Raw genomic sequence first — 21,928 nt, forward strand, 5'->3', positions numbered from 1 at the left:
GTTCATACCACCACAACAACCTTCATACCACAACTAATGTCACTGTATAACAACGTTATCTTCATGTTATCATCAGCAGTCTGTTACCTTAACAATTAGCAAAACTATCATAGTTGTGTCACCATCACCACTGCCTTTGCCCATTCCTTATCATCTATATTTTGATACTGTTATCATTTCTTGTATCATCACCTTCATTATTCCCATTATCATATATTTCCAATACAAGCAGTACTGAGTACTAACATTATTGTTACCATCATCTCCATCCGTCTCCAGCACCACTTTTATTTTCGCCTCCTCCGACTTGATCAAAATAATCGTATTCCACACCCCGCCCTGCTATCATCTCTGATTGCCGATGTTTTTAAACAGCCAATCTTCTAAGACAACCATGTTACTCCTATCACCGATAGCAGCATCATGTTTTCACCGCCACCTCTACCAAGATCATATTTTAACTTTCAAATATATTCCTAATTTTCAATTATAGAAATGAAATGAAGATAATTACTTCTCTTTTGTTTTTCAAAACACAAATATAGAAGCAGCCAAATATAATCTAGTGTCATACTTCATATAGTGTCACACTTCATATTGTGTCACATCAACCATAACCTTTTTCATAATGGTCCTATGGAAGTGGAAGACAATCCTCCCCGATTAAAGGGTTTCCATGAATTAATTCAAGAATCCATTAAAGTGGGCTTTGTCTAGGGCTTGTTGAAATACAAGGCACTTGCATTTGGTGGGTCGTTTATGAACGCACTGAATATTGAACACCACGTTTCCCTAATGGCTTTTAAGTTAAAATGTGTCTCAATATGACTTGGTCGGTTTTGCTTAAGGAAAATAAAGAACATCTGATCTGTAAGGCCCAAAGAAAGAGAGTGGAAGGTTGCGGAGAGACAAAAATGTAATAACTCACAAGATCAAAGGGTTCAATTTGTACAATGATATAAATAATCATATATATACCTCAAAGCTTGTCAACTACAAACATCTATGAAATACAAATAGCCTAATGCACCTTTTCTCTTGGCTGCCCTTGTATTCCCTATAATTAACAGTAAGGCAACCCAATTTCTCCCCCTTCTTTTGTCCACTGTCCATCCCTTGTACTCTTTTGTTTATTAACAATACGTAAATCCGGCCATCATAGCGCCCATTGCAACAAAGGTATGGATCCAATGTAGGTCTCTGGTTGCACGGCGGAATAGCAATGGCTTCCAGCCTTCCACTTCTCTAAATGAGTTGAGAGGCCAAAAACCAATAGGGCTTAGGACACAACTGGAAGGAACATAGGTTGGAGGGTTGTCATGAATTGCCCATTATGCCAACCAAGCTCTCATCAAGAGCAATATCAGCAGGATCTCCAATCCATGGCCTCCCTTCTCTCCATCGGAACTTGATCCTTAACTTCCCATTTGCGTCTACCCCCACTACTTGTCCCTTACTCGCATGTGTCTCCATTCCCCATCCCCAACGTGGGGTCACCAGCCCTTCTCTAATCCTCACCTTGTCCCCTACTTTAAATGGCCTAACCCGTTCCATCTCCAAAGCCTTGCAAAGCCACAGCCTGTCCAGGAAGCAAAATGCCACCCATAGCTCTCCATCTTCCATACGGTGCACCACCCCAAGGCTTGAATGTCTCACCTCTCCCCATTGGTGGATTGGGGTTGAAACTGACGCCTTAACCCTAACCCAGTCTCCAATGCGAAGCTCCTCTTCTTCTACTAGGTTGACTTCTGATGGATCCAGCATCCAAGCTTTTGACCCAGCTGGAGTATATATTCTCAGCTTTCCATCAGCATCAATTGCAGATATAGTTCCAACACTTGCATGGCTGTGGCCTGACCACCCAAATCTTGGCTGCTTCACAGAGAGTTTGACACTTACCTTTTGGCCAACCATGAGCCTTTCCACTCTTTGAAGATGGGAAGTAGGCCCAACCCACCTTTCTTGCTCCCCACAAAACCCAACATAAGTGGTTCCATTCCATTCATCTCCTTCATACGCAATACCTTGCACAACACCAACGCTACCTGGCCCAATGGATTTCCAATTACTTGCATTATCTATCAATCTCACCCATTCTCCCACTTCAAACATTTGCTCTATCTCAAGATCCGCAGGATCTCCTTTCCACAACCCTGACAAACCAAAGAAAGCGACCCTCACTTCACCATCAGCATGGACACTAGTTATAATTCCTCGAGAATTAGGCTGAGCCCCTCTCCAGCCCCACCTTGGGTCAACCAATCCAGACCGGAACCGAACATACTGCCCAACTTTAAAGCATGGAACCTTCTCAACATCAGTGTAATGAGTAATCCACTTCCCTTTACGGAAGCAGCAAGCCAACTCTAGATAACCAGTCTCTTGTACACTATGCACAATAGCTACACTTTCTTTACCAATACTGTTCCAGTCATAACTTGGTCTAGTTCCCAGGCTTGGTTTTGAACGTACCCAATCACCAACTTCAAATCCAGAAAGTCGTTCTGCATCTCCAGGAGAAACTCTCCACAAGCTTTGTCGGCCAGTCACTCTCACCTACATAAAAATTACCAAAACTATTTATGATCCATAGCAATTTATTTGAAGAAAGAGTTCCTTATTAACATTATTATTGCATGCATACAAACAAGACGTGCTTCTACATTAAGTCACCAATCACTGTGCATTAGGTGAAAGTGATGAATGGTTCCACTACAGCTTATAAGAAATAAAGCTTATGATAATGAAAAACACCATCATGAATTGCTTATTTTTTCAGGATATTGCCAGCATACTGAAAATTGATTGGTGTGGATGATCAGCAAGGAGTTATGAACAGAGAACGGTATTGGATATGAATCACTCAGTCAAGACATCAAGTGCAAAGGTATGAAATAAGAATGCTTACATTCAAAGCCCCATCCATGTCAATTCTCGCAATTTTCCCAACGGTAGCAGCAGTTTCATTTGACCATCCAAGTCGTGGCTGAGTAACAGATGGCATCATGTGAATCTCTAGTCCTACTTCAAAAGGAGGCACCTTCTCCACATCTGTCACAGAGCAAGAAAAAGGCTTGCTTCTGAAGCAGAAGGCAACTCCCATATCACCATCCTCCTCCAAGCTATGAATTATCCCAATGCTGTTCCTTGTAATGTCCTCCCACCCATATTTTGGAGATGGTACTGAAGCTTTTACTCTAACCCAATCCCCAACCTGCTCTTGGAATCAATATTAAGACTTACATTGGGTAGGAAATCAACTAACATCTACCATGGATATTTAAGATCATACATATAATAAGAATGAGCAGTCAGATATTACCTTAAAAGCTTCCACTTTTTCCATGTCAGAAGGATCAGCCTGCCATGGTATTGGTCGATCTGGTATTTCAATTATTAAGAGACCATCATTCTCTATCTCGCTTATTCTTCCAACACTGTGATGTGTCTCACCCCCCCAAGCATATCTAGGTTCTGCAACAGATCGCTTGACACATACCCAGTCACCAATCTGTAAAATCATAATGAATTAAGTGTTGAAAATAAAAAATAAATCTCATTATGGGGAAAAGAATTACAGACTGTTTCTATGCAACAGAAAAACCAATCTATCTCACTAACCCTGAAAGGGGAGACAGGCTCAACCTCCTCTGGTTCACAATGCCATGGATTTGGAAGATAGCACAATTCCAACAACAAACTACTATCTGGTCTGATACAATAAACAATACCAATGCTCCCTGGTGTTACAGATCCTAAACCATGCTTTGCCGTTGTAAGAGTGGGGCGGATGCGAACCCAATCCCCAACCTTGAATTCTTCAACTCTTTCCATTTCTGCAGGATCAGCTTTCCATCCTCTTGATGCTCCAGGAAACCCAACACGCAGGATCCCATCATCATCTACACATAGTACAGTTCCAATACTGTCACGTGACTGCCCACGCCAACCAAACCTGATAATGACAAAATCAGCATCAGTTATTATTATGTGTTGTTAATTAAAAATCCATACAGAGAATGATAGAGGAACATCAATCATATTAAATGATTATGCTTCAAAGGATGCATAACACAAAGGATTATAATGGATAGTGACTTGAAGTTGATGAGACAAAGCCCTAAGAAAAATCTCCATGATTTATATCATGTTATTAAGATTGATACTGAAATTCAGTGATGACATCTTTGAAACAATAAACCAAAGGTTTCAATAATATTAGAAAATCAATTTTTTTTTTAGTAAATAATTCATTAAAGGGAATAAAGGGGCACAATGCATGTACACAGGAAGTAGAAGTGGGTATCTTTGTTGTGGAAGCATGATCCTAATTTTTTTTTTTTTTGATAAGTAAATGATCCTAAAATTCAAGACACAAAAGTTGTATTGAGGAGCACATATCTATTAATGTATATATGTACATACACACACTCAAGACAACAAAGAGACACTAGCCTGTGGTGCAAATACAATGTCTATACAAAATCAAAAAGTGACAAACTTCATTAATAATTAACATTAGTTACATATGAAGGGAGAAAGAGAGAGCAAAAGAGGAAGTAATACCTGTTGGTAGTTATTTTCTAGAGGGAGAAAAAGACAATTGCTAAAAGGGCAGAGACATAGTAGGTGAGCTAGATGCCAAGAAATTAATATTTTTTATTATACTATCATATCACTATAATATCTTTTGAGTCTTAGTTATCAAATTCAGAGAGCTAACTCAGAAGGAGATTGTTCTATTTTTAATATTTCATTGGTAGTAAGTTATATATATATATATAGAGAGAGAGAGAGAGAGTATGTGTGTGTGTTGGCATCCTTTTTTTTTTTTTTTTTTTTTTTTTGGGGGGGGTGGGGTGGGGTTGTGGGATATTAAAGGAAAGTTGAATCATATAGATTAGTCATCTTAGTTTCTTCTCAGTGCATCTCAAATTTTGCTTCTTTAAACTAACCATCTCATCTTTTCTAGTCTGCCTAATCCCTCACAGGGTTCTTAAATCCTTGATTATTTTCTTTTTCAGTCATCTCTCTCTCAATCCTATTACAAGCTTTGGTCTACTAGTTTTAGGAAATTAAAAGCGTCTATAACATGCTGTCATATTTTTTTTTTTGTTAAGTTAAACACATGCACCAAATGAATTTGAACCCACATCCTCACCTTGCTTCAATATCTGTAAGAGGAGAAAGTTCCATTTGAGCCAGCACCTTTTGCTTTATTATATGTTGTTAATTCAATCAGTAAATGTAATGAATTTTGTTTATCTTCAAGCAATCAACTTGTCAAATAACTGAAACACAAAGAATTCACAGCCAAAGTGAACTTCTCAAGTCACCGGAGCTCATTATCTGAAAACAATTGCTTTCAACTTACCAGGGAACTTCCACAAAGGTGGCTGATAAATAACACACACACATATTCAAGTCTTAGTCATCAAATTCAGAGACCTAACTCAGAAGGAAATTGTTTCTATTTTTATTTTAGAGCCAGCAGTGTTCTTTTCACTGTTAGTCAGTTTTGTATATATATAGAGAGAGAGAGAGAGTTTGTGTGTGTGTTGGGGATCCCTTAGGGGGTAATACAAAGCTCCCTACAATCTTTATTAAAACAGCAAAAACTTCCAAGTATACGGGGGTATACAAAGAAAAACCAACATAAACATTTCCAAGAGCATAGCTCTAACAAATCAAAGAAAGAATAACAAGAGAAAGCTGAAACAGTTCTAACCCCATTCCAGCAAACAAAAAAAAGAAAAAGGATTTAAGCTCAACAATAGACCAATTACAACCCTCAAAACATCAAGCATTTCTCTCCCTCCAAATGCATCACATTAAGCAATGTGGCACAATCTTCTAAATTGCAGCATAGCAACTTGAAATTTATATTTGATAGGTGAAAAGTTTAACTTGCAATTAATGGTGCATTAGACTTAAAGAGAAAACTATTAATCTAGGCTCCACAGATGAATATCATCTGATGATAAGCTCTTGAATTTTGACCCTACAAGTATCATTTTTCCATTCTGATTACATGTTGCGCACATGGTAAATTCAAACTGTTAAGGAAGCAAAATGATTTGACATTCTGATGATAGAATAGCCTAATCTAAGAAATTAGATATTGTTACTAAACAAATAATTTCCAGCCCAAGCATGAGGAAAATACAATATCAACCTAAACCATTTACTAAGTAACTCAAAAGCTATAAATTAGCAATTGTGCAAGATCAAACCTGGGTTCTTTGACATCTGGTTTCAGCATGACGTGTTGTCCCCTGTCTAATGGAATCACTTTTATAACTTCATTTGCTAAAACACGAGCCTCTCCAGAGCAAAAGGAAACAATGAGATTGTCTTTGTCTGGGACATTTTGCACAAAGCCCACACTTTTGTGCTTTGCACCTTGCCACCCATATGTTGGAGTTGTGATGCTTCTTCTAAATTTAACCCAGTCTCCCACTTCAAATCTAAAGACATTAGAAAATAAAATTATCTTAGTAGCAGAAACCAGTTTGAGTTGCAACAATTTCAAAACAGAACTATATGCTTGAATTTCTTCTCACATTGTACGAGACAGATGAAGTCCCCTATTTATGAGTGGCTCCATCAGATCTTCAGAAATCCATTCACGGGGAAGAGCCTCCAAAAAGTCTCTTAGTGTCTTACCACTGTCACCAAACATACGCACAAATCTCAGTAATGTTGTAGAGTTCAACTCTGTGTACTATCACATCGTAAAGCTCCCAATAAGCATTAAAAAACCATAGAACCGTAAGTTTTAAGGCTAAATAAGTACATAACTTTGAAAGATAAGAAAGCTTTGAGAATGTAAGTAAATCCCCGTGAAGAAGCAAATCCACGTGAAGTAAACAGCTACTTGCCTGTGGTTTCTAACTTCAACAGCAGCATTTGGATTTCTGAGCATATCAATGAGCCATTCAAGATTTTCACGTATCATTCTCGCTGCATCTGCTGCTATGTGGAATGCATTGTCACCTTCATCATCCTGATAAATGATGAGCAAAGAAACTCTACATTAGTGGACCACAAACGAAAATTTCACTTCGAAGCACCAGCAAAAGGATGGGATGAAATCATGATGCATTTCATAGTAACCTACAGTGAGTAAGAATAAATATGTCCCAATTATGAAGATGACCGTTGAAGCTTTTTTATTTTTCATAATAAGTATCATACCTTATTGAAGAGAGAAAAGGCTTTATAAACATGTACACAGGATGCATACATAAAACTCTCTTAAAGAATTACAATCTAAAAGAAAGAGCAGCTATAACTCTACAGGTGAATGCATATTGCTAGTGCCAAGGATAAGAGACACTCAAACAAAAATCTCAAGAGCAAAGATTTCTGCCCAATGACGGAGAGCTCTACACCATTGAAAGTGCAATTGTTCCTCTACCTCCATATTTTTTTTTTTTTTGATAAGTAATAAAAATTCAGTGATATCAAAAAGAGAAAGACACCCAAGTACACCGGGGATATACAGGGGAGAACAAATCAAAAACGAATATTACAAAAATCAAGAAAATCCAAAATAGAAGAAAACTGATGGTTTCTCCACACAGAGAACCAATCAAGTAAGGTTCTAAAGAAAAGAAGCTTGAGATCGGGCATGGAACGCTCCTTGTCTTCAAAACACCTACTATTTCTCTCCTTCCAAATACACCACATCAAACAGTGAGGAACAACCATCCAAATATCTCCATTACGATGGCGGCCAAAACGACCTTGCCAGCAAGCCAAAAGCCCAACAACAGAAAATGGCATAACCCAGCAAACTCCAAATAACCCAAAAACCATATCCCACAACTCCAAAGCAACCGGGCAATGAAGGAAAAGATGGTCAATAGTTTCACTATTACACTTGCACATATAACACCAATCCACAATGCAAACCTTTCTTTTCCTTAAGTTATCAATTGTCAGGCATTTCCCCAAGGCTGCGGTCCATATAAAGAAAGCCACTCTAGAGGGAATCTTTTGCTTCCAAATGCTTTTCCAAGGGAAAAACTGCTCACTATGGCCAACTAGAAGATGGTAATAAGCACTGACCGTGAACCCCTTACTCTTACAAGGCAGCCAACATCTCTTATCTTCCCCGTTCCCCCTTACAGGAGTGCAATAAATGGAATTGATGAAGCTTCTGAAAGCTTCCAATTCACGATTATGCCCCTCCCTACAAAACTGAAAATCCCAATGGAGGACTCCATTGGTGAACCTCTACCTCCATATTACCCACATTAGATATCAGGGGAGCAATATTCCAAACAAAGGAGCTACCATGATTGTTGGAACTTCTAAAAACTAATAATAATAACTGCACAAAAAAGAACATAAAAAGAAACCGGTAGGGTGGAATTGAGAGATACAAAGGAATCATTTCCTAAATCTGCTGAATTCACTAAGAAAGTTGCAGAATTTATGTTTTCCTATTGCATTTGAATAACCACATGTTAGTACATATAATGCAACCACTTATAAAGAGTCTTACAATATTAAAATATGCCCTGTGATATATTTTCTGCCTAGTTATTACACATCAAGATTATTTCAAACTTTCTTCTCTCAACTTCCTAATACTTTTGAGTCTTTAAGAAAGTTCTCTTGTGAATTGACATGATCACAATTACAACTAAATAATTTGATTTATCTGAATTTCTTCCCCTTTCTGAGCTGTTAGAGTGCTAAGATTGTATGAGTAGTACCATCGGATTATACTCTTTCTAGAAGAGTTTAGAATATCCTAGTGTTGAGGTGTCATTGGTGAGGCATCCCCGATTGTCAAGAATATACTCTATTCCTTGTAACCAACTCTCCCATATATATATATAATATAGCGGCTGAGGGGCTATATCAGATTTTCAGCTCCTCTTTTGAATCATCCTACTTGAATTCTCTTCTCTATAGTCTTCAATAACATGGTAATGTTGAACCAAAAAAAAATATGAAGAGAAGGACTTGAGAGATTAGAAAAGGATGAACCAAAGTGTTCAATCCTGCTATGATACCATGCTAGTGAAGAGAATATAAAAGAAAATTCAAAATGGTGAGGTAAACGAGCTTTCCCACCAGTCAACAGTATCAAATAGAATCTAAAAACAGGTCTCCTTCATTTCACTAGAGTTTGTAATTTGGATCCAGAGAAGTGTCAACAGGGAGAGAGCCCAACATTCTAGTGTCCTCAAGGATATCAAGTACATACTTTCTCTAAGAAATTGATACCTTGCTTGGATCTTACCACTCCAATTCCCAAAAGTACTAAATTTGCCGAGATCTTTAGTTTGGAAGTGTTGTTTCAATTTGACAATGCCTTCAGAGTTGTTTCTGATAATCACTATATCATCCAAAAAAACAAGTAGGATGTATCCAGCATCAGTGTGCAAGTGGAAACTGAATGAACTGTTTGACAGCAATAGAGACCAAAACCCAAGACAACCTCAGAAAACTCACCAAACCAAGCTCTTGGTAACTGCTTTCCATATAATGCTTTCTTTAGCTTGCAAACCTTACCTCGATACCCCCCCAGTGAAACAAACCCAAGTGGTTGCTCCATACATTATTCCTCAAGGAGATCACCACGAAGAAATACAAATTTGGCATCCAATTGATGTAGAGGCCAGTCAAGATTGGTGGCAAGGAATATCAAGACTTATATAGAACAGGTCTTGGTCATGGGAGAGAATGTCTCATCATAATCAATACCATAAGTCTGAGTACAACCCTTGGCAACTAATCTAACTCTGAGTCTATCAACAGACCCATCAAGATGGAATTTAATAGTATATACCCATTTAAATCCAACAGTATGTTTTCAGGTAATAAAGGAATATGATCCTAAGAGTCATTCTGATGTACACCACTATACCATTACATCCAACCTTTGCTCCATGAAAGGACCAAGCATCTTGAAGTAGACTTTCATTTTGTACGAGATATGTAACTCAGTAGAGAAATCACTATACCAATTGCAAAGTATGAAGATCAACTTTCCAATAGCTTTACAAAGACATTATGTAGTAGTCGATTAGAGTCTATACGTTCAAAATTGGGATAATATGATATATATATATATATATAACTATCTTTAGTGGGGAGTGTTAGAGAGCTAGTATTGTCTAAGTAATACCATTGAATTGTACTCTTCCAGAAGAATTTAGAATATCCTAGTGATGAGATACCCCCAGTAGCTCTCATTGTCAAGAATATTCTCTATTTCTTGTAACCAACTCTCCATATATAGTCGTTGAGGGCTATCTCAGACATTCAACTGCTCTCTTTGAATCTTTCTTCTTGAATTCCCTTCTAAATATACTCCTCACTTATAGTTAGACTACACATTAAAGTTCTTATTACTGATCACAAAACCCCAAAGAACCTTGACCTCAACCTCTAATATTTCATCCTATAAAAGATCAATGGGAACACTTACCAAGACACCAACACCTAGTTCTACTCAAGAATGGCTCTTACAAAATGGTTACCACTAAAGAACACCACCCTCCATCCCACAAAATAAGATAAGTATATTTTATTTTTTTAAAGAAAAAGACCCACATATAACATGCCATTGGCTGCATTTCGTTTTGTGCAATATGAAACAAATCAGACAAACCATCAGGATTAGAACTGTCACCTAATCAGAAGTAGTTAGGATGGTAGCGAATTCTGGTAACTGTAATTTGAGGAAAGTTCCAACTATAATCTCCCATGTCCTGGCCAAACTTTCTGATTTCCATTCTCACAAGAATGACTATTCCAAACCAGCAGCCATACTCTTTTAAGTAAGAACCGTGTCTCTAAATTGAAGGGAAGGAATGGTCTATTTCAGATCTTAGATCTCTCCTTCTTTACACCTTGCTGGAGTGGAGTTCTTCCTTTAATCTTTTTCCTTGTTTTAATTTTTTAGAAATGCTTGATCTTTGTAATTTACGTTTTTCATGTACTGTTTTTCATGTACACCCGTGGTGTACCCGGTTTCTTATCTAATACAATTCTGTTATTTATCAACAAAAAAGTAAAGAACTGTATCTCTGAATTTCTGAGCAAGTCATGTTAGTTTTTCATGAAAAGGCTGGCACCTCTTAGGAATGAAAGTAGCTCACTAAAGTAAAGTTCATTAATTAGACCAATTTCGGATCACTAATAAAAACCTCAAGTACAACGAAATCAGAGCTGGATGGGAGAGCATCGTCTTGATTGATGCAAGCAAAACAATATAAAGATTAGTCTAGTATGTTGCAGTGATAGTCTGATAGATACCAAATCTCTTGAAGCAAAATATTGACTCAGATATGATTTTGAGTTAGACATCCACAATGTACCAATAAAACTTCATAAGTTTGAAGAAAGACCTGCAAATTACAGTTTGCCCCTGCAGATAACAGCAATCCAACACATGACTTTGCCCCTCTGGCCAATGCTACATGAAGAGGAATTGTATTGTGCACATTTCGGATGTTCACATCAACTCCAGCCTCAAGAATGATCTATTCAACATTTCAAAAACAAAAGTAGGTTAGTTAAACGTTAGAAAAAACAAACAAGAACTTCCAAGGTTCATACGCACAATTGCACAAAAACCATATGACTTACCAACAATAACAACAAAGCCTTAGTCCCAAAACCTTGGGGTTGGCTATATGACTTACCAACAATGTAAAAATAAATAAAAATGGTTAGCTACCTGTATAAAGTATTAGGGGAGCTACTTTGCTTACCTTGACCAACTCAACGTCATTAGCCATTGCAGCTGTATGCAAAGCTGTCCGTCCATGTTGAGCATCTTGGGCTGTTGGATCTGCTCCAGCAGCAAGCAATATTTGCACCAGTTCTCTTCCCTCTAAAAGCAGCAAAATGAGCAATTAGAAGAAACAATAATATGAAGTCAAATACTAAAAGTTTAAGAAATCAATAACAAGGAAAAGAAATAGTTCAGTGAAATCAATTTCCAATTAATACTCCGGGAAAAAAGGGCAAGGGGGGGGGGGGGGGGGGGGGGGGGGGAGGATAGGAGAGCAAACATGCAAGCAGATAAACAAATTTTTAGGTCATTGTTCTCTAATATGATCCCATTGAGAAATGCTGATATATCAAGAAATTCACAGGAAAAATTTGTATTAATATATGCAAGCCATCTAAGCTTTGATAAGACTATGATTGGCTTCGAAGTGCTTAAATTTTTTTTGATTGGTAAGTTTACACGGATAAGCAATAGGCAAAGCTAAACCCTTTTTTTTTTTAAATCTGGTTTACATCAATGGTAAATAGCATGACTTCTTGAGAATCTCTTCTAATAATGAACAAAAGATCCAGTAGGAGAGGGAGATATAAGCTTAATGATAGCCAGATTTTTTTTAATCATCAATTTAGACTTACACCTTTTAAACTTTTAATTATTCTTATCCCTTGTAAAATTAATTAACATAAAACTATCCATTGGTTAGTTCTCTCCTTTGTATGAGTATTATCTCACATGGGCCACAGCTATGATAGAGTTGAAAAACGACTTCATAACCATGTTTGCTTCCAAAATAGTCACAATAATTCTTTTGGGTGGATTTCACTGCAACACAAATAACATGGCCACTTCCATCTTTGGATTTTATTGGTTGCTCAGATGATCAGATTGTCTCTGTTGCCATGATGACTTTGCCCCCAACATAAGACGAGTCCCCCATGGATTTTCTCAGTTGCCATGGGGACTTTGCCAGACCCAATATAAAATAAGGTCCACTTGGATTTTCTCAGTTTCCCAGCACTGATGATCAGAGGTAAGGTGAGGAGTTGCGTCTCTGTTGCAATAGTGACTTTGCTTGGTTCCCCCAACATATAATATACCATCCCCCCTTCCCACCAGCCACCCCCCTGATTGTCTTAGGTTGGAGAGACATAAAGTAATTAATAGTAACTAGGCTGGAGATACTGAGAAGTGTTGGTTCAGAGTTCCATCATAAAAATAGAAGTGTGGGCATGGAGATACAGAGAAGTGCTAGTTCGAAGTTCAATCAAAGAAATCATCAAAGTTTAGTCTATACTTCTTCATTTATTGTCATTAATTATTGCTACAGGCCAACATGGTCGTTCCAAAAAAATCCTGTTTTGTTTGCCCCTCTTCTCTTCTCCCTATTATAGTAGTAGTACTTTAGTTTTTTGGGGAGAGAGAGAAAAGGTTTTTTTGGTTGAGTGGGCGGGTGGGGGGGCTCAAACAAGAACCATTCTACTCTTCCTTCTTTTGGTCCTGGCCCATCCATTTCTAAAGTCCAATGCTCTAGTGCCATAAATAATTTACAATCTATAATGTTTACACAATTAGGATATACATTATATCTGACTTTTACAAGAAAAATACAGTAGTCAAATTATCAGCACTCAACAAATGTTGCAGGCTGCATTTCAACATAATTAACCTTCAAATGTTCTTGAGGGGGAAAAATCACATATTTAAATGCCACAAATTGTGCTCCAAATCGTCCCTAAGCCATTTTTTAATCCTGGTTGATAAAAGTTCTTAGAAATAAAACATAAAATTTCTTAGAAATAAAACAAACTACATTTATACCCACATTTTACTTTCAAGAACTTATTATTTTCTTTTTCAAGCTATTTAATCACTTAAAAAGTACTTGATTTCATCACTTAAAAAGTGCTTTCATATCTACATCAAGCAGGCATTTCTAAGATTCTAGCATTACCAAATTCATGATCTTTCTTTACAGCAGCTGCCATACAGAGTGCAGTGCCAACTGGGCTTGGTATATCAATTGCATCAGCGATCTCTTCCACGGTTGCAACTTCCACCCACCTTTTGACGACTGTCACATTCCATGTTGCGACACACAAATGCAATGGTCTGTAGCATTCGGAGCATATTAATGCACAATCATAACTTTTAGGAAAAAAATACTCAGCATTAACATAACAGCATTAAATATATCAAAAGGCAAAGAGGCCACACAAAAAAAAAAAAAAAATTTATTGAAAAATAGAGAATTAAATTAAATTAAATAAACCCTCCTAGAATTACTGATAAGAATTCCACATTATTGCTAAAACTGAAAGCAAATGCTACTAAGCACATAATCTGACATCCAACCTACGGAAATACAGCCTTGGTTTGATTCATAAGAGGCAAGATAAACTAATCAAAGATTCCCCAAGCAGAAGCTTCCAGTTTAAAAGAAAGTGGGAACAAATGAATTTTATACAACTCCGGTTATTAAAACCAAGTAAAAACCAGCACCGGCTTACTTGGGTAAGGGCCTCCTAATGAGCACTGAAATAGTAAATCCATCTAATTTCAGTGATTCAATTACAAGTGAGACACAGAATGTGATTTCCAAAACAGCTGCTGCAGTCAGCTATCAGCAAACAGAGCAAGAAGGCTACAAATTATTTTGCTTGTGATTCCAATCCAAAATTTAAGCTACCGAACTCTAGCTCAAATGGCACATCTTTCCCTTGTAAGTGCATGGTGGAGGGTGAGGTTGTGGGTTCAAGACCGAACATGTGCATCTAATTACCAAAAAAATTGGGAGGAATAGAATTTTTACAAAGTGTACAGAACAAATGGAGTATATCTGCTAAATATCCAAAAGTTAACCAACAGGATGAAGAAAACTAGAGGTAAAATTGAAGTTGCCCATTAGTAAGATGTGGATTAGCTGAAATCTAACTCCACTATTGTGGGGTTTATCTTCCAATGGCCCTTGCGTCCAAAATATGGAATGATGAAACTTAAAAGTTAGCTAAGGAACTGGATGACTTCCACTATGTCAAAGTATCATTCTCCCAGGTGACATAAAGTCCATGGCAACCATAATGAGTAGAATGGATATTCTCAAAGATAGCAGTTCTCCCTATCAATTCTCCAGGTTTAAAATAACCCAATTGTCCCCCTTGAGGCCAGCTATTGAAGGTTTTGAGTCTGCTCCCCCCATTATAAAACCGGTCCCTTTTCTCTCCTAACCTAACATGGCAGCTCCCCACCTTGGGGCTTTCTATCAGCTTCACAGTGATTCTGTAAAGCTTCCACATAATTTCCTACGGATTTAATGTCTACAGGACTTAAATATTCTTTCTTTGAAATAGAGGAAATAAGGAAATTATCAGTCAAATGTATGCGAAAATGTATGCAGCTGTGTTATGTGCATGCACAAACATTTTTCATCCTAGTCTTTTTGTCTGTGTATCTAGTCTGAGCAAAGTAACAAGCCACCTCCAACATAAAGCTAAACAGAGTCATTACCAGGGAAAAGAACAGCAACGTGCACCAAAATACCCTTAGCAACTACAATCCCCTAGAATCAAATATGACCACCCATGGCAAAAAGAATAAAGCATAATACAAAAAATAATGTGTGGTTATTCATAGATCATAGTACACAAAACACTCTACAAAAACATCAAAACCAATAAATGAGACGCACACACAGATATAAGCAAACCTATGGAAAATATTAATTAAACATAATAGATCTGAAACCCGTTTAAGGCTTTTAATCTGATCTCTTCTTTAGGCATGACAAGATGCTATTTATTCTCTTTTATACGAGAATTAATATCATGATGAGTTCATATCTGTCCATATATATACTTATAAAAATATATATATATATATATTTGTCCATATATATATATATATATATATATATATATATGCAAATCCAATAATTCCATTATACAGAACAAGTTGGTCATGATTTTGAAAGTAAATCAAATATCAGCTAATTTGCCATTTCCAAAAAAATTTAAATAATTTGTGTTTTCATTCCCATACCTTTTTCCCCTACATATAAAAGAAAAGGAAAGCTGACTTTTTAATCTTCCTTTTCAACCATTTGAAGTAAAAGAAAAGATAATAATTTGTACTTACGTCAAATTTTTTGAATTCAAAACAGCCATTGATCTACAGCCTCCATTTTCCAATATGACCAGAGCACAGTCAGAATATTTCTTGGCAACAGCTCTGTGCAGCACAGATTCACCTTCATCATCCACTGCATTAGGATCGGCTCCAGCCAAAAGTAACTCCTGTAATTAATTGACATGTGAAACAGTAGAAACTTAAAGATCAGGAAGAAGCAAAAATGAATAACAATAATATGTATCCCATAAATTGAAGGCCTACACGCATGCAGTCAGGTTGACCATGGTAGGCACAAACATGAGCAACAGATGGACCAAAGCCTTCCCTCAACCTAGATCTCACATTAGCACCTCTTTTAATGAGAGCACGAACACATTCTGGCGATCCAGCTGCTAAGGCAAAAACAAGTGGAGGATCCCCATCTTTATCCAAAACATCCACATTTGCCTCTCTGTACTCTAAAATAGCCTCGACAAGTTCTGCACTACCACGTCTACAAGCCAAGTGGAGAGCAGTTTGACCCTCAGCATTTTGAGCTTCTAATAGTGAATAGATTGAGCTGCTGATTTTTCCTGACGCAGCCTTTATAAGTAAGTCTCTGCATAGGAAAAAAGGGCATAAAGAGAATAACATACAAAGGCTAAGGTTATTCTAGAGGAGCTAGCTAAGGCAGGTTGGCACCAAAGTGAACTAACCTAACACCACTCACATCACCTGCAGACATAAGTTGATGCAAATGGTTGGAGTAATCTTGAGAACCTTCTGGATCTGATACAGGAGATGGTTCTGCCGGAAGTCCAGAGATTTTAGCAAAGTCGCTGCACTCAGTTACAAAATGTAAATTAACATAAGACAATTAACACAAAATAAAATTCAGGCTAATCATATCAATCTCTCTCAAACACATGCCCAAATGCACATTGCAGGAAACCAATATCCAAGCATTAGCTTTTATCTCAGTTCTTATCCAATGGCACAATCAAGTTCAATTATCCACTAACAATTAAACAGACACGAGATAAGAAAATGTCACAATCAATATTTCAAATTCCTTACTTATCAGGGCTTGCAGGGGGGCTGCGTGGTATCTCTTTCAAATGACGGAGGAAAGTCGCTAACATTGCATTAAAAGTTGGTCTTTTTGATGCCTTGAACTGCAGGCATTCACCAATCATTTTCCACAATTCTCCTGGTATACCAACACCTACTACACTTGCATACTGTGGGGGCAGTTTTCGAGCTTTGACCACAGCCCGATAGATTTCCTCTGCACTTAAACCAGCCCACCTGCAGAAAGAATAGCAACTTGTAAGCAAAAACATCATGCATAGGAGAAGAAAAGAAGAAATTTAAAGTAAAGAAAATGTTGTTTCACATACGGGATGGAACCAGTGCACATTTCTACCAATGTACAACCAAAACTCCACGCATCTGACTCTGCAGATATACCTATTGCATCATCCCAGAACAGATTCAATGACTTTTTTACCGGTTCCCATGCCTCTGGAGCTGCATAATTTGGGCTGAGCATTGTGCACTCCATACATGAATGAATTTTTAAGGAATCACCCTCTGATCGAGCTTTCCGACAGGAAGGTTTCTTCAGAATGCCAACAAGTCCATAGTCAGAAACCACTGCACGACCACTTGCATCCAAAAGAAGATTGGATGGTTTTAGATTCATACAAACAACGCCTGCCGCATGTAGTTCAGCCACCCCTCGTGCAATGTCAGCCCCATATCTACAGTTGGCAACCACTCACTATGTCACGATAAGAGATGTAGACAGATAATAATTACCAATCTTAACTTAAAGAATCAAAATGTTCTGGCAAAACAGCTGGAACACAATTAAGTCTTTAATAATTTTTTTTTTTTTTGATAAGTAAAGTCTTTAATAATATCATGAACACTATTTAAATAGTTACCCCAATCAAATATCAACTGGTAAAAATGGAATGGATAAACATATGGTTTAAGTATAATCATTTCATAAATTAAATTTTGTAGAAATAGCAAAAATGCCAAATACATTGAAAAACTATTTTTGGCAGCTAGTGACAAACCCAGTAGATATCTTGCAATTGCCAATGAAAGTATATATATTCAAGTCTTCTATACCATTTCTAGTAGTCTAAAATTTAGCGACTGACATCAGCATTTGCACAATGAGTTCCAAAAAATGACAATACTTCCCTCCCAAATATGGGATTGAAGTAAGCTGCCACTTTGCATAAAAAAGAACTTTATAGTAGAAGATGTCCCATGAATATCTTTAACAAAAGAAACCCACATTAACTGGAAGTTTTTCTATTAATATCTAGTGATTTGCGGGATTGGAGATCTTTCTAGAACTAAAACTCCTAATAATCATTAACACATTCTAACCGTTTGATTTCTGGCTGCTTGTTTGCTAATTTAGGCAGTAAAAATATCTGCAAATTTCACCAAATTAAATTCATATAACAGGTACTACTGCAAACCAAAGCCTACTTAACACCATAAAGTTGGTCTTAAATGGTATTGGATTGATGTTCGCAAAGAAGGGGGAAAAACTGAAATTTAAAATTTTTTTATTCATAGGAATAATCAAATTCAGGTGTCTGATATGCTTTATTTACAAGCACATTCAAATTTTATCTCTGGTGACAATAATCAAGTATTATAGCCAGCTGATAGCTATAAACAAAAAGGTAATACAAACTTGAACATGATGAGCATCACCTTGTGAAACACATGGAACTTGAACAGATCTTAAGCATTCCATTAGTTTTTTTTTTTTTTTTTTATAAATTAACACAATCAGAAATTTAGCATGCAAGGAAGGAAAGTAGTATATCTCTTGACAGCTATGCCAGACCATAAACTCTATCAGTCTTGCTAATGGAGAAATTTGAAGTATGTTTTCTTAGAAAAGTGCTTCTAAACTGTTTAGGCACCCAATGAAATCTAAGGTTCCCAAAAGATCTTTTTACTTTTCTCAGTAAAAATATGAACTTTTCCAATGCTGCAGTCAATAAGGTTGGGACTTGCAAAATGAATTCAGGGATATACATTCACAACATCGCTCTCTATCTCCACACCTCCACTTTTTTTAATGAAAATATGTACTTTTCCAATGCTTCAACCAATTAAATTTGGGACTTGCAAAATGAATTCAGGGACATATATTAACAACATTGCTCTGTCTCAACCTCCATTTTCCTTTCCCTCTCAAATATGAGATTAAGGCAAGCCTCACTCTACACCAAAAAGGGAATGAAAAGAAAAAAAGTTTCTGCCTTACAATTCTTCTCAAGCAGCTATCCTATGAAACTTAAAGGGTTTAAAGAGAATTTGAATCCTGAAAGTTTACAATTTCAATCAGTTTAATTTCCATGCTTAGGTTGATTTTTGTTACACTAGAAAAAAAAATTTTAATATCACTGACATGCCCTATTGAATGTCCCCTGGCATTTTTATTTGTCCAACAATGCTCATCCAAACTAGAAAAGTAATTTAGTACCCTCACATTCTACAATAAGCCTTAGTGACAATACCAACATTCTTAGAACACTTCTATCCCCACATTTTAGTGTAAAAGTAGGAGATCACGCTTTTTTTGTGGGGGGGGGCGGCGGGGGTGGTGTGGGTTTGGCAGATGAAGAAACTGGACAAAATTGGAAGACTGAAACAGATGATATATGAAGTGAAGTGTTAAACTTTCTTAAAGGCTTTTAAAGAGGGGAGCTTTTTTTTTATTTTTCAAAAATGGTGTCTTCTAAATTTGGTGGGTTGGGACCTTGTTTCCTAATTGGTCACAGCATTTGCATTGAGCAGCAACTAAGACTAATAGAGAGAGTTTGCTGTAGTGTTGAGGTCAAATTCTCTATTTGATACATCACAATTCACACTTTGTACATTGATGCATGCATCATTCGACTCAGTATCTTTACATTACACATATTCATAAAATACTCCAACATACACCATATAATTTAGCAATATCTATAAGAAAAACTTTGTAACCCACACTTGTCACAGATCCCAATCAAACACTAGATAAGTGTTTTACACAGTCAAACAAACACACACTGAATCATGTTGTCAGCAAACACAGAAATCCTTTTTCCTTTTGGTGTTCATACTCACTTTTGCAATTACAAGCTTTTTTTTTTTATAGATAACAAAAAAAAAAAATATATATATATATATATTAAAAAAGAAGCCAACCCGATATCAAACACAACCACACCCATCTGGATTAACTCGTGTATACACATTACACTAATTGCAATATAACTACACAATTTTCTGTACCCATAAAAGCAAATGCACTGAAATTTCCAATGTGCAATCACTTGCCTGACTAATCCAACATCAAAATTCAATCTTTTAGTCCCTAAATCCAAATTGTTCACTAACCCACAAGAATTCAATCCACCAATTCACCATTTTGAGCCAAATTTTTTTTCATAAAACCCCACTAAGCAAATTATACAAAACCTTTTTTTTTCTCTAACAAAAACTTAAAACAACCAACCAAAAAAAACAGAAACACAAAACCTTAGGATTTGCTCCAATGTAAGCCTTCCCTCGTTCCGCTGCATCTCGGACTGAACCGAACCGCAACACTTGTCCATCACAAGACACAAGCTCCTTTCCATCCTCATTGCCCCATGAAAAGTGCACACATTTCTACACCACATGGAGGCGCGCCGCAGGTTCTCCAGCTGCCCCAGCACCCAATCCACATCCGTCTCCTCCGGCACCACCACCTTCTTCGCCGCCACGCGGTGCCGACACCGCCCTCCCCCGCTGCCAATCACCGCCGCCCACATTTCCACCCCGGCCCGCCTACTCTCTCCTATCCGCCGCACCAATCTCAAGTCCTGGTGCACCCCGACCTCAATCACCGGCCCACACCCGCCGCCAGCAGCCGCCGCCGACGAGCTCGACGCCAGCGACCCCCGGCTACACCGTCGGTGGTACTCCACGTCATCGCCGTCGTCGTCGCCGTCGCCGTCCTCGTCCTCGTCGTCGGTGTAGTCGCAGTCCAAATTCGCCGCCGAAGACGGAATCGGACCGGAGGAGCTGAGGAGAGCCAAGACGGCGAAGTTCTTCTTTAGTGCCTGAACGGAGTTTCCAACGACGGACACGTGTCGACACCGCGGACACGGGAGCGTCGTGTCAGGACACGCCAGGAACATCTTGGACAGACACTCCTTGCAGAAGCCGTGTCCGCATTGGAGCAATAGCGGGACTCTCTCCTCCTCGTTGTACCGCGTTTGGCACACCGAGCAGCACGGTACCTTCATTTCTATCAATTGAAAAAAAAATGGAGCTACAATAAACGAGAGAGAGAGAGAGAGAGAGCTTGTATATATATATGTGTGTGTGTGTGTGTAAATTATTTGAGCTTAGAAGATCTTAAGAGAGAGGTAGAAGTGGTAGATCCATAAATGAAATAAGGAGAGAAATGAAAGGGGAGTTGGATCAGTTGAGCTGATAAAGAAATAAATCTAGAGAGAGAAAGTGAAGAGGGTTTTAGAGAGAGAAATGAGGGTAGATTGTAGAATAAAAGAAGTAAGAGTAGAGATCAGTAGATAGATTGTAAGGTGATTTGTTTTTGTTTTTTCTACTTTTGTTGTCTTGGGTTTTTTTTTTTTTGGTTGGGTTTTCTTTCTTACTTTCTTTGCCTTTTCTTTCGGTTTCTAAAAAGTGGGCTATAGTTTAGTTCGGCTTCGTAATGGGTTTCCACATTGTTTTACAACTCACAAACCCGTTTCTTTAGGCTCAAGTGCTTCTTTTTTTTTTTTTTTTAAACAAAAAAAACACTTTTTAGTTTGTGTTTTGTAATGGGTTTTCGGTTTTGGAAGTGTTAAAGGGGTTAGGTGTTGTGTATGGGCTATATTTGGCAAGAGGAAAGAGGGCCTTTTTTTCAATCTAAGCCGTCCATATGGACTAACTTCAATGGGGTGTTGTGTAAAAAGATTCTATTCTAAAGTCATGTTTCTTTTTGACATGAATTACGAGTAACTTCTTGATTGGATGATTGTCAAC

The 21,928-nt window shown here is 37.5% G+C and overlaps 1 protein-coding gene across 1 annotated transcript; it reads right to left on the reverse strand.

Moving 5' to 3' along the window:
• Positions 1-886: 886 nt before the first annotated feature.
• On the reverse strand, positions 887-21,461 carry LOC115987430 (E3 ubiquitin-protein ligase KEG). Its single transcript, XM_031110970.1, has 16 exons — positions 20,432-21,461; positions 17,266-17,628; positions 16,943-17,173; positions 16,582-16,704; positions 16,148-16,484; positions 15,893-16,050; positions 13,713-13,870; positions 11,739-11,860; positions 11,373-11,507; positions 6,882-7,006; positions 6,564-6,668; positions 6,234-6,467; positions 3,622-3,955; positions 3,323-3,511; positions 2,909-3,214; positions 887-2,556 (listed from the first exon to the last, which is right to left on the reverse strand). The coding sequence occupies exons 1-16, from the start codon at positions 21,181-21,183 to the stop codon at positions 1,318-1,320; spliced, it is 4,911 nt and encodes a 1,636-aa protein (XP_030966830.1). The 5' UTR covers positions 21,184-21,461; the 3' UTR covers positions 887-1,317.
• Between the last annotated feature and the right edge of the window lie 467 nt (positions 21,462-21,928).

This window comes from Quercus lobata, chromosome 4, assembly GCF_001633185.2.
Source record: "Quercus lobata isolate SW786 chromosome 4, ValleyOak3.0 Primary Assembly, whole genome shotgun sequence".
Lineage (NCBI taxonomy): Eukaryota > Viridiplantae > Streptophyta > Magnoliopsida > Fagales > Fagaceae > Quercus > Quercus lobata.